Consider the following 17,122-nt stretch of genomic DNA (forward strand, 5'->3'; position numbering starts at 1 on the left):
TTTGCTTTCTGACACTGTAACGCGTATTTGTAATTTCTATGTTTATTTCTAATACACATCAACTTGAGAGTATATACAACGGTGAATTTAATAAATTTAACCCAAAGTTTATTTTTATAATAAAGAAGGAATCTACTGTTAGATAAACGACTGCATCGACATCTACGGCAGAATGCCCAAGCTTGTCGAGAAATAGTTCGTTGTCTTCGACACTAGACGACGACTCATGCGTATTCTGCTGTGTCATCTGGCATCGGAAAAAACAAACTATTTCTCGACAAACTTGGACATTTTGTCATAGATGGTACCCCAAGTGTATGCGATTTTTGAACAAATTAATATATTACTAAATTTAATTTATTTCGAGAAATCGAATATATAGACTGTGATGTCATTTCTAATTTTGAACCTCTTTGTTAGTAAATAGATTGAGTCAAGTTTCAGACAATGGAAAACATTCAATTGAATGCACCAAACATTCTTCACTTCGAGAATAAATTTTGCGATATAATTTACGAAATTCAACAACACACTGTACGACCGTATACTTCGTCTATGATATTTCTGATAATTTCTGCAAAAGAAATATGTTAGTATATTAGTAGCAAACTTGGAAATTATATTTTTCAGAAAGAATTGGACAAATTAGAAAAGAAACATTTTCTAATATGCGAGGAGCTCTGCTCGAAAGAATCACTTTTACAGAACGAACGAAGAATATCGCATGATCTGCGAGCTCGTTTAAAATTAGCAGTGGACACGATTAACCGATTAGAAGAAGAGAAAATACGCGATAAAATTAATTATTCAAATGTATTAATTAACTACGACAGCGTGATCAAAGAACGTGACATTTTAGTAAAGGAAACACTTTCGAGTCAAACGGAAGCCGCTACATTTAAAATGAAAATAGCATGTTTAGAGAACACGCTAGGGCGAGAAATACGTAAAAAAGTGGAACTAGAAAAGGCATTGATTAAATTGAAAAATGACAATGAAAAAATTATCGCAAATATCGACATGTAAGAAAATATACGTATTTACACTCGCCAAGTCAGAAATGCTGGTTACAGTGTCCACTTTACATATTAGAATGGAAATATCTCTGAAATGTTTCATTACTTAAAATCATATTTTCGATCAATACTACTTATTTTTAACATAGCACAAGAGCATTTGATAGAGTACATTTCAATGCTTAGTATTATTAATTCAGAGTAAATAATAATATACTTTTATGACTATTTCTGTCTTTTATCGTTTTAGGAATATTGCTAAAATATCAAAGGAACAGAAATATTTACTAGAAAGCAGTAGATCTATAATTTGTTTAAACAAACGGCTGCAAACGTTTGGTCTTTGTTCTTATGCGATACATGAACAAAATAGAACAGAAATAAAGAATTTACGACACAAGCTAATTTCATTCTCAACAAACAAATTGAAAGCATTATCTACTAATGATAAACTACATCCAGAAATAGAAACCTTATTATTCAAGGTATGCTTATACTGCAATTTAATAGGTAATTAAATCATCGTTATAGTATTTATACTATTCATTCTATTTCAGTTAAAAGAAATGTCAATGGAATTGAAATCTAAGACGCAAAATTCCACAGCAATTGAAGAAAATTTAAACAAAATTTTCCAAGAGTTGTCTCATAAACACAATACTACCAAGTAACTATTTGTTGCTTTTTCAATTTGTTCGTTTGTTACTTAGATACCAATATTGTGTACATTGAATCGAACAGTTAATCGAAAAAATCTCGATTTGTTATTTCATTTGAAAAAACTTGTTTTACACGTATTCTTACAGTCCAAGACTATGCGAGAAATTGGTATTAAACATAATAATATTAATAACACATTAATGGAATTATAACATTCCTTACAACTAATAGTAACGTTGTTAAAGATAAGGATGAAAAACGATACTAAAAATAATAACTGATCGTCTAAGATTAAGGACAGACGGGTTTCGACAATAAAAGTAAACGAATAGGATTAATATAAAATGTATTATAATAATCGTATATTTAAGTATAAGTGGAAACAGATCGGAATCCCTTTTTCTTGTATAAAAAAAAAGGAGAAGCCTCTGTTTCCTCGAAAAACTATTACAACAAGCGTTTCAAACGAAGACAAATTCCGTGTTCCACCTTTTTTTTTTAATTACTTCAACAATAAAAAGAAAGAGAAATGAAATAAAATCGAAAGAGTTTTTTCTTTGAGACCGGAAATTGCGCTAATTAATTAATGAGTTAATTAATGAAGATTCCCCTTCGATTCGGTGAAAAAGCTAACTTGACAGCGTGTGTATGTCTGTGTATTATTGTGTGTGTCTGTCTGTGTGTGGTGTGTGTGTGTATGCGCGCGCGCGCGAGCACGAGCGCGTGTATATACATATACGCATACATACATATGTATACATACAGATGTATATATATATAAGTATATTTACTTATATATTTATATATAAAAAATGACCGCCCATTGTTTACCTATCCGTACCCCCTTCTTTTTTTTTTTTTTTATAAACAGATAGCTGAAACTACTTAAAAAAAGAAAAAATTTCTCATTCATGAAAGAAATTTTCTCCTTTTCGGTTCGTTTAAATAAGGTTAATGCAAATATATGTTAAAAATCGATCGTATCCCTTGATTATTTGAAAAATGGAGGAGAAACTTTGTAGTACGTACTACAAAATAAATATCTTTTGTCTTTTTTAATATGCTTTCAATTTTAATCTCTTTGAAGATATGTTGAATAATTTATATAAATATTATGTAAATAAAAACAGTATTTTCAAATATTTTTATTGCTCTCGCAAATGCTCAACTTGTACGTTAACATTTATTACTTTATTCTTGTTTTACCCTACTTTAGTCGTTTTGTAAATAAAATAATTTTACAACAACGTAATGCAACTATATATTCCGCTAAATAAAAAAAAAGAATTGCACAAAACTTATTGGATATGCAATTTTCAATATACATACAATACTAGTTTTATCAAACTTCTAAATTATTCGTTGATCATGTTATTAATTGAAATTATCCTCCTCAATTATGGATTCTATTAGTTGTCACAATTATTTAACCACAGACAAATTGTTCAGTAAATTGCATCCCGAGTTCAATTTGTTATATTATCTCCATTATCGCGAAATGAGTAAAGGGGTAAGATTACAGTCGTATCTTCGGATTTACGTTTCCCACTCGCTTTAACATCGTTAGAAAATTATCAAAAATTATCACAATCCGCGATCGTTTCCTTTAATCTTTAAATATGTTTTTCTTATGAGAGTAAGGTGAGTTTCTCCTCCAGGATAAAAGAGCTCCTATGATTAATCAGTAAAAAAGAGAGACCGGTAGCGTCGGAGGGAAACGAAGGTGGCTGTCAAGGAGTAAAATCACAGAAGGACTCGCATCGTGAAGCGAGCGAAGGAGACCGACGGTAAAGAGTAGAGGGTGACGGTTGAGGTTGCGTCGACCGAAGGGTCAGAGTATGGAGCATCGTGCAAGCCAACTTGGTGGCTTCCTCTGTGGCTCAGATGCTTTCAGCTGATGTCCGCCTCCCTTCGGTGGATTTGACGCTTCCTGTACCAAAGTATTTTCATTATTAAACATTTTTTTCTTTTTTACATAACATATCTACGGACAAACATGACAATCAATATTGAAAATAGTCCAGCAAACTTTGCTGCAGGACAAAGAAAAATGTAAACTGCTACACTGAGAAATATGTATACATATACAGAGTGTTCAGCTAGCCCTGGGAAAAATTTTAATGGGAGATTCTAGGAACCAAAATAAGACGAAAATCAAGAATACTAATTTGTTGATCGAGGCTTTGTTAAAAGGTTATTAACGTTTCAAGTTCCGCCTCTAGAACGGCAATCTGCAAACAGCTGCGTGCGCACGATAGTCTGCACACTTTAACTTTAAACGTTAATAATTTTTTAATGAAGCCTCGATCAACAAATTGGTATTCTTGATTTTCGTCTTATTTTTACCCCTAGAATCTCCCATTAAAATTTTTCCCAAGTGTGGCCGAATCTAATATTATAGTAGACTTAGCAATATATTTAAGATATTTTATACATGTATTATGTTTTATAAGAATACCTTTTCTGCAAAGAATAAATTTATCAATTATAAATCGAAAATATTAATGGAGTACAGTTTTGACATAGAAGCAATATTGATTGTTAAAAACAAATGAATGCATATTAAACGCAATGTTCGTCGTGTTCGCTACATATGCTTATACATTTATATGTAGATGTATAGGTGCATAAGGTACTAACATAAACATGATTATGTAAGACAAGGTAGACAGAAAGTTATGACAGTATGTAATGTGTAGGCATTAAATACTGTCTCAATGAATAAAAGTTAGAAATGTGCGGGATTAAGAATTACCTGCCCTAAACTTTGCATACCTCTAATAAAAGCATAACTGAGAAGAGATAAAATTTTTTTAATTCAAGTGTAATTACCGTTTACATTGAATAAATGTGACAAATTAATTTAGTACAAGCTAAGCATGAACTATAGCAATTAAAAATTACAGAACAATTTCATATAACTTAATACATTACGACACATCAATGATAAACAATTAAATTGCAAGTGAATATGCAAAAAGAATACATAGAGTGGTAAAGAGTTACCTTCTGCCGATACCGACCCGCACCAAACACAGAGAAATAGACACAGGAAACAAAAAAGACAGTGGTTAATCAATATATAATTATATGTTATATTATATTATGCAATAATATATTGACTCGATGAGTAAATAAAAACAGCGACTGTAATATTTCAATGTAAAAGCGCTAAACAAATTTATATTAATAAATGTTTCTTTTTACCATTTTATATACATATAAAGTGTTCTATAATTCTATCACCAGAAATATGTATTTTATTTCGAAAATCTTAAAATATATATATATGCACATTTTTTTTAAATTTTTTATGAAAGTACGATTATACATATATCTACCCTTTAACATATCCTATCAAGTATTACACAGGCCACACCTATGGATCTGTAGTTACACATATCTAATCTAATAGATTACACCCCAATTGTTTACAGTCGATGATTTTATTTACTCTAGCTATCAAAGTGTGTGCAATGGAATATTATCTTACAAAGTATACTTTATATTATTAACACTTCTTACATGGAACAAAATGGACGTTTCATCTAAAAGTTATGGGGTGTTTGCAACAAAAGAGACGAAAAAGATATAAAAAATAGGAGAGGAATGAAACATTTTTGCAAAATTTATAATGTCAAATTATAAGTAACAATAGAACACAAAACGAACATTCAACTTTAACATTAAAAAGAAAAATGGGAGTTCATTTTTTCCTCAACCACTACCACCACCAGAAGGCTGTTAACAATCTACAGTCTTTAATACTTTGTTAAATGACACAATTTGAATTATTTGTATTCTATAATAATACGAATAAAAGTTTTCAATCTTTTCTTATTTAGTTTAGTACTTGAAATATAAGAAAAATATATGAGAAGAACAATAATGTATTGTGAAAAAGTACTTACCAGTTTCTTCTCCATCTTGGCCTTAATATCTCGTGCTAGAGTGTAAAACGCCTCTTCAACATTAATGCTGGATTTAGCAGAAGTTTCCATAAATTTAATTCCATACTCGACTGCAAGCTGCTCTCCTCGTTCTCTCGAAACCTGCCGTTTTTCTGTAAGTTCACACTTATTGCCCAATAGCATTTTCTCAACATCCGCTGATGCATTTTCTTCAATGTTTCTAATCCAATTTTTTATATTCTCAAAGCTCTTCTCGTTAGTCGCGTCATAAACTAACATTATTCCCATTGCACCACGATAGTATGCTGTAGTTATTGTACGAAACCTTTCCTGACCTGCTGTATCCCTTTAAAATGTTGTGAAAAAATTATTGTATTAAAAGACTATATTATTAAATTGTTAAAAAACTTGTTAAACAAAATATTTTATTTGAAACATTGTTTATAAAATATTTTACTTTTGTAAAGAGAGGTGATTTAAAGGGAACTAATTTAGATATTATCTGCTCTTTTGAGTTTAATATTTAGATTGAAATATACATTACATACCATATTTGTAATTTTATTTTCTTGCCATCCAATTCTATTGTTCTGATTTTAAAATCAATTCCTGAAAATAACGAACAAGTGTATAACTTATATATGAGAAAGTAAAATAATATATGCACATAAATAAAAGGATAATCATCTTATATGTACACATTTCCTATTATTGATGATTTCATATTAGTATTACATGTTTAAAAATATAAAAAAGGATAATAAAAGTTATTTTTGTAATAAACTTCTACAATTATTAATATATGAATTTCAGATAATCTTTTAAAAGCTATAAGTTACAATGATTCATAATAACAGATATTGTGCATAAGAGGGATTAGGACAAAGCAACAGATAAATAAATATGCATACATGACATATATGTATACATATATCCCTACAGGGTGTACCAAAAATCTAATTAAAAATATAAGTTGGTAAATACCTACACAGTTGAAGTAAAAAAATAAACAGACAAAAAAGCAAGGACAAAAGAATGAACAACATAACACTACTTATTATTCTATTAAGACTTTATATACTTGGCAATTAAACTTTATATCTCAAATAAATAAACAGAAATAGCAAAGGTTTCTATGTAGAAAGAATGAAAGATTTTACTGGTCTGTATAAAATCATATTAACTATAATAAGAAAATAATTAAGTCAATATATATATTTTGACAATATTAACACAATACGTGTCAAATATAGCTTTAATGTTTACATATAAAATTAAATATTAATAGATTCAAATAAAAGATCATTAATAAGAAATACATAAATATATATGATATTTCTATATATACACATGCAAGCAAAGAAACGTAGCAATAATCAATTAGCAAAAGTATGAATAAATACAACTGATAATACAGAGTGGTTTAAATATTAGTCTACATATGTGTTTAAATAAATTAAATATAATATTATATTGTAATTTAGTTAAATAGTTGTAAATACACAAATAACACGATACAACTATATCATTATAATGCATGAAATTTTACACCATCTTAAATTAAATATTTTTACAGTTTAATATTCTATAAAAATTAATGAGTGTTTTCAGAAGATCGGATACACTGAGAAATGTTTAAAACTTCTCCTACATGAACAGAATCACAAAAAATCTAGTAACAGGTTGTATGCTTTTAAAATCTTAAGCACTTGCTTAAAAGCATACTATTGATGACAAACCTTCATCCAAACATAAAACTTTATAGATAATTTAAAACTTTTGTCAGGAAATTCTACTGTGATGCTTGAGTGTACTTTTTTAAAACTTGCTAATCAAGAGTAAATAAATAAAAAAAAAGGAAAAAGAGAAGGCAATAAAATGGTAGAAAAATGGAACAAAACGGAGATAGTTACCAATAGTTGAGATGAAGGTCGTATTGAAAGCATCTTCAGAGAACCTGAAGAGAACGGACGTCTTGCCGACCCCTGAGTCACCAATCAGCAATAACTTGAACAAATAATCATACGTCTTCGCCATACCCTTTGTTTTCAGTCTCTCTCTCTCTCTTTTTCACGTGTTTCCGTTCACACTACTTTTATTCTTTTTTTTATTCTCTGAGCCCTTCGGGCGACGATCTTTTCAAGTGATCGTGATCCTTGGAATTCCGATGAGGCACCCTTTAAACTTAAACGAGCACACTTCGTTTTGCGATTCTGTTTATCGAGATAAAACTGAGTTTACAGAAAGTTTAAAGGAAGAATTTCTGCTGGAATCTGTTCGGATAGGGCAAAACTCGCGTAATAGGACACGTAAAAACATCTGTCAGAAAAAGCGATGACAGCCATCGGTAAGTACAACTTTTTCTTTAGTGTTGTGGCCAGCCTTCTGACCGCACCACAGGTGATGCGCGCGTGTGTATACGCATACGCAACACGTGTGTCAAGATTAAGCTGCATCCTCACGCGAAGAAACATTATGGCGCGTTCATGTAGAACCGAAGTTACATTTGGTTTCAATACTCGTGCGATACAAGTGGTATTGTTTATAATTCATATACATATATCGTAAATAAAGTTGGACAAATTCAAATGAGCTTTTATTTAAATAAATATTAATATATTCATACCCAATGCCTTTGCTTTAAAAGAACTAACCAGCCTTGCAATGTATATGTACATATAAGATTCTGTGGTCTTGCTTTTTTTTAATGAATGCCTCTATGATTTAACTTCCACAAATGCATGGCCAATGCGCGAGTCTGGACAAGTGCCTCCTTTTCTGAATGATTCCTCCATAAATGACTTTCTTTTTTTACTTGAATTGTAAGAATCTGAACAGTTAAAATTTGTTCATTTTAATGTTTTGTCTAAATAATAATGGTCTGTTTTCATCACAGTAAAGCGACTACACACGTTCCGATCAACTTGATAAGCACACCTGAACAGGTCGGCTAGATGCCCATTAAACACCTACACGTTTCAGCTTCCTTCGGTTTTTTTAATGACAATGACTTCATTAGAAGATCCTTCAACAATTGCAGGATTATTATTTTCTCTTTCTCTTTCAGATTTTATCCAAACACTATAAAATTGAAATTAAAATATAATTATCACAGAATATACACTCCGCGACAAAACGATAGAACAGACCCCGATTTTTTGAATTTCTCAAAATCAATAATGTATACAGATACTTTGAATAGACGTATGTAAGCAGTGCATCTTCCTTAGTAATATACGAGAAAGCGGTCATTGTTCACACTGTTTTCCGGCAAATACATATATCTGTTCACCTAATGCAAATTAAAACGTAAACATTTCGAAAAAGCACACACTCATAGAGATTAAAATGTTCTTGTGCAAATAAGGTGGTTCAATAAAAACAACATATCGATGTGCACGCACGTGCGTGTATTTATGAACCATTAGTAACAAACTTGACTTCATCTAAAAGAAAGAAAAGGATTGAAACAAAAATAATTAAGTATTAATTAATTCTAGGCGGAGGTGGTGGCTGTGGCCTACGGAAGTAAATTATTAAACTGAGCATGCCAGTGAGCATTCCTATGAGATATAAATCCCAGTTCTGGCCCAAGAGCTGGTCCCATTTATTCAGATGATCAACAAGGCTAAACTCTTGTAGGTAATCTAAACCAAAAAGGAAAGAGAGTTTGATAAGAGCCAATGCTACAGGAATTTTGGCATCTGGACTGGCTTCTGCTGCAAGATCGTAACATCGCTTAGCTAAATGTCGATCCCTTGCTAAACCCAAACCACGTTCGTGCATATATCCAAGATTAAACATTGCTTGCGCATTAGGTTGTTGCTCAGAAGCTGATCGATAATGACTAGCTGCAGCCTCATAGTCAACTTTCGTTCCTTTACCATAATAATGTGCATCTCCTAGTTTGACCTATTATAATTAATAATTTGTAAATGTCGGCAAAAGCCTCCTAACTTCTAAAATGTGATTCCATAAATAAACTGATACAAGTTGATAAAGACTAAATTATAAGTAGCTATTTTATTATAAATACCAGAGCAGCAGAGTATCCTTGTGAAGCAGCTCTGGCCCACAGAGCAAGCGCCCTAACCAATCCTTCCTCTTCCGACAATATCGTAGTTTCTCCTTTATCGAGTATAAATGCAGCATTACTCTGTGCAACATCATAACCCATTTCTGCAAGGAGAGCAAAGTTGACGAAAGCCTCGTTGATTCGACCTTCTTTGTAATCTGTATGAGCAACCACTAGCCGATCACTCCATCTGCCTCTTTCAGCAACAGTTTTTAAAAGTTCAACAGCAGTTGTGCAACTACGCATCATGCCTGTTCCAGTAGCATGCATTTGTGCTAAGTTATAATATGCCAAAACATGACCAGATTGACTAGCCAAATTGAAGTACTTGTTCGCTAATTTGTAATCGCGTTTTACACCTGTTCCACCTATTAAGTAATACAGTTATTAATTAATCATACATAAAGTCATAAGTAATTTACTGAATACAAGTATTCTTTGTAATCACATTCTATATAATTAATAGGAATAGAAGATAAGATAGCATACTGAAATACATGTTGCCAAGTTGAAGTTGTCCATCGACCCATCCCTGCTCTGCAGCTTGACTAAAATATTTAAGAGCTTTTACGGTATCTCTTTCAACCCCCCTTCCATAAAGATACATTAGTCCCAAACCACTTTGTCCAACAGGATTTCCAAGCTCTGCAGCTTTTTTAAAATATTTGTATGCCATTTTATTATCCTGCTCCACTATGTCATTACCCTCTAAATAAATCTAGAAAACAATAATGCATTATCAAATGTAAAATTAGCACTGTATTAGCTAACACAAATATAGTAGTGTCCACTTGAGCGTCCACGGCTGGTCCCGAGCGCGGACACGTAAGTGGACACTACTGTTCATATAAATTCAATATTCATGGTACCTTTCCAAGATAGGCCATAGCAACGTGATTTCCAGCATCAGCAGCATGTTGAAAATAATGCATGGCTCTTACATGATCTAATGGAACACCTCTGCTACCCTGATAATGTAACTGCCCCAATCCAACTTGAACCAGCATGTCTCCTTTTTTCGCTAGCAACTGATAGTATTCTATCAAATCCTGATCAAGAATTCCCGAGTTGTATCCAAGATTTTCATGTTCATCTAGAAGTCTAACTCGTTGAACAACTAGCCCTCCGCTAAAAGAAACTTCCTCTGCAACCTTATTAGCAACTCTACGGTAAAAGTCTAAAGCTTTCTCGCACGAAGCTGGTGTCGTGACACCAGCCCAATAACGATAACCCAAAGCCATTTGTGCACGAGTATCCCCACCTAGAGCTGCTGCTGTATAATGAAGAAGTGCCTTAGCCTGTGAAGCGTTTACTCCACCTAATCCTGTTGCATATAAAAATCCCATGCCCTAGAAAACATTTGTGCGTAAGTAATGAAATTATAATAATTTATAATTTATAATTTATGACTGTAGCCTTCAATCAGTAATTCATTAGCCTATTGATATTCTTATCTTATATGTGAATAATTATAAGATTTATGCACCATATGAGCAGATGGTAACCCAGTTTCAGAAAGTTCTTTAAACGTTCGATAGGCAGCTGGAATGTCTTGACTAGATGTCCAGAAAGAAGTTGGACCAAATTGCATCCCTAGCAACTGAACCCATGCCAACATAGATCTAGCTTCACGATGACCAAGAATTGCAGCAGATGTTAACAATTCGTAGGCTTCTGCTTTATTAGGCCGTGTGGTGTTCAAAAGTCGCTGTGCTTTTCTATATATTTGCTCCGCTAAAAATTAAAATAAAAATTGTTTCAATTCCAGTGTAATGATATTAAATACCATTTAGAAATTGTGTATAAAATTACCCTCTTGTTGTTCCGGTGTAAGTGGTTCCTGAGTCTCTTCGTTATAGAGTTCAAGTAACTCTTCTTCATTCCATGCTTCAGGTTTTTCTTCCTCGATTCTTAAATTATTACTATTTGGTAAGTCTATATTCTTAGTCTGTGCTAACATTGCCTTCATCCAAACATTTCTCATAACAGAACTTTCTTCTTTAGTTTTTGGTTCATTTTCTACTTCTTCTTTTCTTTTTGTAATTTTTTCGCTAAGATACGGCTCAGAAACTGGTACCATCTTTAAAATAGTATCATGCAAAACCTTTAGTTCTTGCAAATGTTCAAACCTATTCTCTTCCAAACTGACATCTCTTTCTGTTTCTTCATCAGAAGCCTCAGATCTTTTCTTGGAAACTTCCAGTTCGGACGAAGCAGACATAACCAGTAAGAGTAAAAGTAACTCCTTCCGTAGCTTCATTTTGTTGGTTGAATTCTTATTGTACTTCTACCAATGAACTAATCTTAATGTGAATGAAAAAAATTATATTTTAACATTTTTCTTGTTTACATATTAAAAACTTTTATAGATAAAAATTAAACATTAAAAGAAACTAAATCTAACCCAGACCTAACCCCGATCGGTGAACGGTCCGTTTGCTAGGAATATACCTAAATTGCTGTTGTAAAACCTTTTCCATAAACTACATCTTTCACTATATAAATCAAAATATCTATTTCATAAGTACAACAACAATAAAACTTCACTTTAGAAAATATATTTGACATATCAACATTCTTTGTACACAATAATTACAAAGATATATTCTTTACGTACTATAACCTAAATTTTGATAAACAACATATAAGAAGGAAAAAATATTATTTCAAAGTAAAAGAAATATTTAATTTCTTACTTTTAGTTCGAACAGACCGGTGAGAACCTTCTTGAGTTCATTTTGTAGTATGTTTCTCGAAAATTCGACTTTTCATAGCAGAAAGACAAAGTTACGTCATTGAGACACGTCAACGCACATCTTCAGTTATTGCGCTACTGATTTCTCGTGATTATTTCTAAAGATAAGATTTTTCATGCTAAACTAATATTGTTTTATAATTTACTTCAACTATCGAATATCAGAACACATTGCATTTTCAACTATCAATGAATCAGCTGTTATACAGATGTTTGTTTTCGAAAATTTTAATGGTCATATACTCTGCTTTAGACAACTGAAGCAACCTGCACGTTAATATGCACGTAAATATCGGTTCTTTTTCATTGAAACTAAGCAAAAGATAAAATCTCGAACCTGAAGAAGTTAAATCTTTTTATTAATAATGTGCAATTATTTATACATGTTTAACATAACCCTTAAATGATCAACAAGAAAGACAAAATCAGCGTTTTTATGTCTGCCTTGGTTGTTCTCAATCGGAAGGCAAGGAAAAACATAGAATCGCTGCTATATCGCAACGGGAAAAGCTGCTCGTCTGTTTCCAGCCTTGCACTGAAATTTATACAGGTGACATTTTCTTTATTAATAGAAATGTACAGTAGTGCCCTCTTGTGCCCTCTTAAGTGACCGCACTTTTACCCACTTAAACGACCGCGGTTAGTCCCGAACGCGGACACTTAAGTGGGCATTACTGTATAATGAAAAAAGCAAAATGTCTATACAGGATATGCCACTTGAACGTAAACAACAAAATATTTCGAAAACAAAACTTAAAAAAAGAAAAAATGTTTTGAATACAAATTAGAGGATTTAAATAAAATATATGTATTATTCATTTCTCATTCGCAGAATTATACAAAAACATGTAATAAAACTTATTTAAAGAACATCAAAACTATGTAATAATAAACTAATAAATAAAACTATCACTATGCTTTAAATAGCAATAAAAAGTAAAATAACAATAATAATACATAAGGTGTTCGTTTCATTTAAAACATATAAGTATCTCAAAAACTATGCATGATATAGAAAAATGTTTCAAACAAATGTATGATATTGAGGACCCATTGTAACGATTGGTATATAATCTTGCACTGACCCTATTAAGCCCTATGATAGTCATGTTTAATTTTCTAAATTGGACCCTATATCTTTTATTAAATATTTTTGCAGCTGTTATCAAAACATGTCCATGAAAGTTAATATTAATAATATTAGAGGTAATCTAAAAATTATTCTTCATTTTTTTTGTTACCAGAAATCCAATCATCATATGCCTTTTTTAACAAAATATATGCCTCTGAGTTTTTGTAATCCTCCACTGTTGATTTAGTTTTCTTTTTCTTAGCTTTTTTAGGTATAGATTCTTTGTGATTTTCCGTTGTTTTTTTCTTTTTCCCAGCTTCACTGGAATGTTCATTAGGTATTGCTTTAATTATATCGAGAATCACATTTTTATTACACTTAACAAATTTTGCAACTTCCATTAACAATGTTGGTTTCTCTTCTTTTTTTGGTTTTTCATCATACACGTTACGTTGTATACGTAAATAAGCGTCAGATGATGGTTCCTTTTCGAAAGATTTTATACTAGTCACAGTGTTCCATTTAATTTGATCTATGAATTCGTTTCTGCCTGCTAGAAAAATGTATTGCAGAATTTCATCGCGGTTTCTATTTGGCGGACAATGGTAATAAAATTCTTTATCTTCTCGTTCATTTTCCATATATTCTGTCACCACAAAGCTTAGAAGATCGTCTTCAGCATGGATTTTGTGTATGGTAGATTCGTCAGTCATAGAGCAAAGACCAACGTAAACTGCGTTAGCAGTAACAGAATAACCAAATACAGAAGTAATGGTATTAAATTCTACCTCGTTCGTGATTGTACGCCCTATACTTGAGTGGTACGTCAACGAACATATGTACAAAGGGAATTGCCGTAAGGTTCGTGTAGAACCAGCAAGATCCAGTAACCACTCACGATATGCCGGTAGAATTTGATAATAAGAAAGATCACAACGTTCAACTATCTCTGAACTAGAATATTTGTCGTTTATGGAACGAACAACAAGAGACTGCAACTTCTTGTCTTTATAAATCATTTCTTCCAGGCGAACAATGTTGTGCACGCCTTTTTCGTTTATGTGTACGTATTGGCAACCTTTTACCAAAAGTAAACCAGGTAAAAATTTATTTTTCTTGTTGTTTCTTACAGGTATACCAGTGGCATAATCCATAGGTATAATTTTACCATCGTTTAGATAAAATGGTTCTACAACGTAGTCTTTTTTAGTAGATTTCAAGTGTTCTATTAAACGATACGAACGAAGCGTAATGTCATAATGATACTGAGCCATGTAAATAGTATCGAAACGCTCTTCAGTGAAATATTTTGGTCGAAAAAGGCAGTATAGTAAGTATCGCAAATTGAAATAAAAAGGAACATTGCTTTCAGACTTGTAATTCTCAAACTTTTCACGAAAAAGTGATAGTTTACATTTAAAGTTATTGTCAAATGACCGCATATTTGGGCTTAATATGTCTATTGTGTCATCACTAAGTATATTCATAATGTATGAATTGTTTCTGTTGTGAAGTGAACAAGAAGGGACAGCACCAGGCTGCATTTTATCTCCAGAAAAAATTAATTTTATATTGTTTTTGAACGACACTATACACAGCAAAATTAACAGCAGTGGTGAGGTTACAGTGTATGTATCCAAAATAATAATTTTTATAAGATTACTGACATGAACGTAGCTTTTGGCATATGTAATTAGCTGATAAAGTACTCCAACAATATTATCACTTTTTTGAAACATATGAGATGCAAAATTATATGACAAACGAAAGTTACGCATACTATAAGACATATAAGTATATGCATCAAATTTTGTTAATAAAATTTTGCTAGCCTGATTTCGTGTGAAAGTAATAAACTGTACTGGTGCTGATATGTTCTGACTGTAATTATAATATGATGCTGCCAAAATGGACAACATAAAAGTTTTACCAGTTCCACTTGGAGCATCAATTAAGATGATCTGCTCTTCCTTAAGCAATTCATATAGTTTATCATATGCAACCTGTTGCTCGTAATTCAGTTCCTGAACTATAGTGTTGCATATCAGCAGCATCAAACAAGAACAATACAAAAAAATGTTATTATCGTATAATCTTATAATATTAAATTGTTTAAGGAAGAAATTACTTTACCTTTATTCTTATTATTATTCATGATGTCTTCTTTCTCCAAAAATTATGTCTTCGCATAGAACTACTTGGATATTTATCTACATTTATATTCTTGATGTAAAGAGTTAAAAATCTACAATTGTAACAAAGGATAATTATCAAACAATAATCTTTCACAAAGAGATTTACCTATACTACTTATCATTAAATTTATAATGATAAGATAAGAAATATATCCTCAAGGTACAATATTATTTTGATTTTTTTGAAAAGGGATTTATAATATTTAATATTTATAATTTTTTTTTTTAAACTACCGTTAATAGTTGATTTATTTTTACTTATGTTTTCACTTTTGTACACTTGTGTTGGTACGACCTCTAGAGCATATACACAGTTTCATCTGTTCCTTAATATGTTATTATCTTTGATTTTGACAAACCAATACCCAATATTAATTTTCTATTAAATATCTGAATAGATGTAGAATACTTCATTTCGTTTCAATATTCAATACACTTTAATTTATATAACGAATAACATAGGCCACAAAGAATTTTCTCCAACAATTACATGTAAACTTAATTCAATATGTGTAAAAAATACTTACAGTTACATTAGCTTGGTTTCAATTGTAGAACAATGATTGTTAATAAAATTACTTCAAATAAGTGCAACAATAGTAATATTGTTGCACTCGATACTACGTCTCGATACTACGTTCAAGAATTCTTCCAAAGAACTGATTAACTTCGTAACGTGCTACGATACTAAAAAGAAGATAATGCGTATCGAACTCGGGGAAGTCACCGTGATCAGACTGGGATTTTACCGTACGATTGGCGCAAATAGTTCACATCCATAGACAAATGCGTAGAGGGAGCTAAATACGTTCTGATTTCCGATTGGTAGAATGAGATTGTTGACGCGAATTCTACCAATGAAAAAACGGAACATTCTGCTTTCCTGTATTTAGTTACAATATCTAGTCACAATAATGCCCGCTTTAATGCCTGTGATCGAAACCAAATCCGGACAATTATAGCGGGAAGTGATTTCTAAGAATTCCATTACGAGGAACAAGAATGAATGGATGTGAACCAGAGATACCAGATTCAGTACCCGGTGCACTACCCACACGTGCCAGATTACGCGTACGTGAGCTCGTGGAGTTTCGGATAGTCGACAAAGGCAAACTGATACATATTCTCTTCCTCGATTCTCCGAAGCGACCCGAAGTAATTTCGGACCACCACGTCGGAGTCGAGAGAGCCGCCCAAATTTGTCGTGGAATAGTTCGTTATTATCAACGATAGATGGCGCTTATTTTTCGACCTCAAACCCCCTGGTGCTAAAACGCTCAAGTTTGTCGTGGAATAGTTCGTTACCTTCAACGCTAGATGGCGCTTATTTATCGACCTCAGGCCCTCTGGTGCTAAAACATCCAAGTTTGTCGTGAAATAGTTGAATCATTAGGTTATAGCCGTAAAACACTAACAAATACAGCTCTTTAGAAGGTAT

At 32.0% G+C, this 17,122-nt stretch overlaps 4 protein-coding genes across 4 annotated transcripts; 1 reads left to right on the top strand and 3 right to left on the bottom strand.

Annotated features, from left to right (window-relative positions):
* Positions 1-447: 447 nt before the first annotated feature.
* Positions 448-1,687, top strand: LOC143349587 (uncharacterized). Its single transcript, XM_076780931.1, has 4 exons — positions 448-534; positions 631-1,022; positions 1,267-1,501; positions 1,574-1,687. The coding sequence occupies exons 1-4, from the start codon at positions 448-450 to the stop codon at positions 1,685-1,687; spliced, it is 828 nt and encodes a 275-aa protein (XP_076637046.1).
* On the bottom strand, positions 1,474-7,990 carry Rab8 (RAS oncogene family member Rab8). The gene is made up of 4 exons (XM_076780774.1): positions 7,501-7,990; positions 6,136-6,196; positions 5,588-5,933; positions 1,474-3,606 (listed from the first exon to the last, which is right to left on the bottom strand). The coding sequence occupies exons 1-4, from the start codon at positions 7,622-7,624 to the stop codon at positions 3,508-3,510; spliced, it is 630 nt and encodes a 209-aa protein (XP_076636889.1). The 5' UTR covers positions 7,625-7,990; the 3' UTR covers positions 1,474-3,507.
* Positions 7,991-8,976: 986 nt separating this feature from the next.
* Positions 8,977-12,679, bottom strand: LOC143349472 (protein sel-1 homolog 1-like). Its single transcript, XM_076780759.1, has 7 exons — positions 12,359-12,679; positions 11,475-11,965; positions 11,149-11,396; positions 10,532-11,011; positions 10,152-10,380; positions 9,624-10,030; positions 8,977-9,499 (listed from the first exon to the last, which is right to left on the bottom strand). The coding sequence occupies exons 2-7, from the start codon at positions 11,920-11,922 to the stop codon at positions 9,074-9,076; spliced, it is 2,238 nt and encodes a 745-aa protein (XP_076636874.1). The 5' UTR covers positions 11,923-11,965; positions 12,359-12,679; the 3' UTR covers positions 8,977-9,073.
* Positions 12,680-13,201: 522 nt separating this feature from the next.
* Positions 13,202-16,427, bottom strand: LOC143349474 (uncharacterized). Its single transcript, XM_076780761.1, has 3 exons — positions 16,212-16,427; positions 15,623-15,734; positions 13,202-15,518 (listed from the first exon to the last, which is right to left on the bottom strand). Exons 2-3 carry the CDS (start codon positions 15,642-15,644, stop codon positions 13,636-13,638), a joined length of 1,905 nt encoding a protein of 634 aa, XP_076636876.1. The 5' UTR covers positions 15,645-15,734; positions 16,212-16,427; the 3' UTR covers positions 13,202-13,635.
* Between the last annotated feature and the right edge of the window lie 695 nt (positions 16,428-17,122).

The sequence above is a fragment of the Colletes latitarsis genome, chromosome 13, assembly GCF_051014445.1.
Source record: "Colletes latitarsis isolate SP2378_abdomen chromosome 13, iyColLati1, whole genome shotgun sequence".
NCBI classification, from domain to species: Eukaryota; Metazoa; Arthropoda; class Insecta; order Hymenoptera; family Colletidae; genus Colletes; species Colletes latitarsis.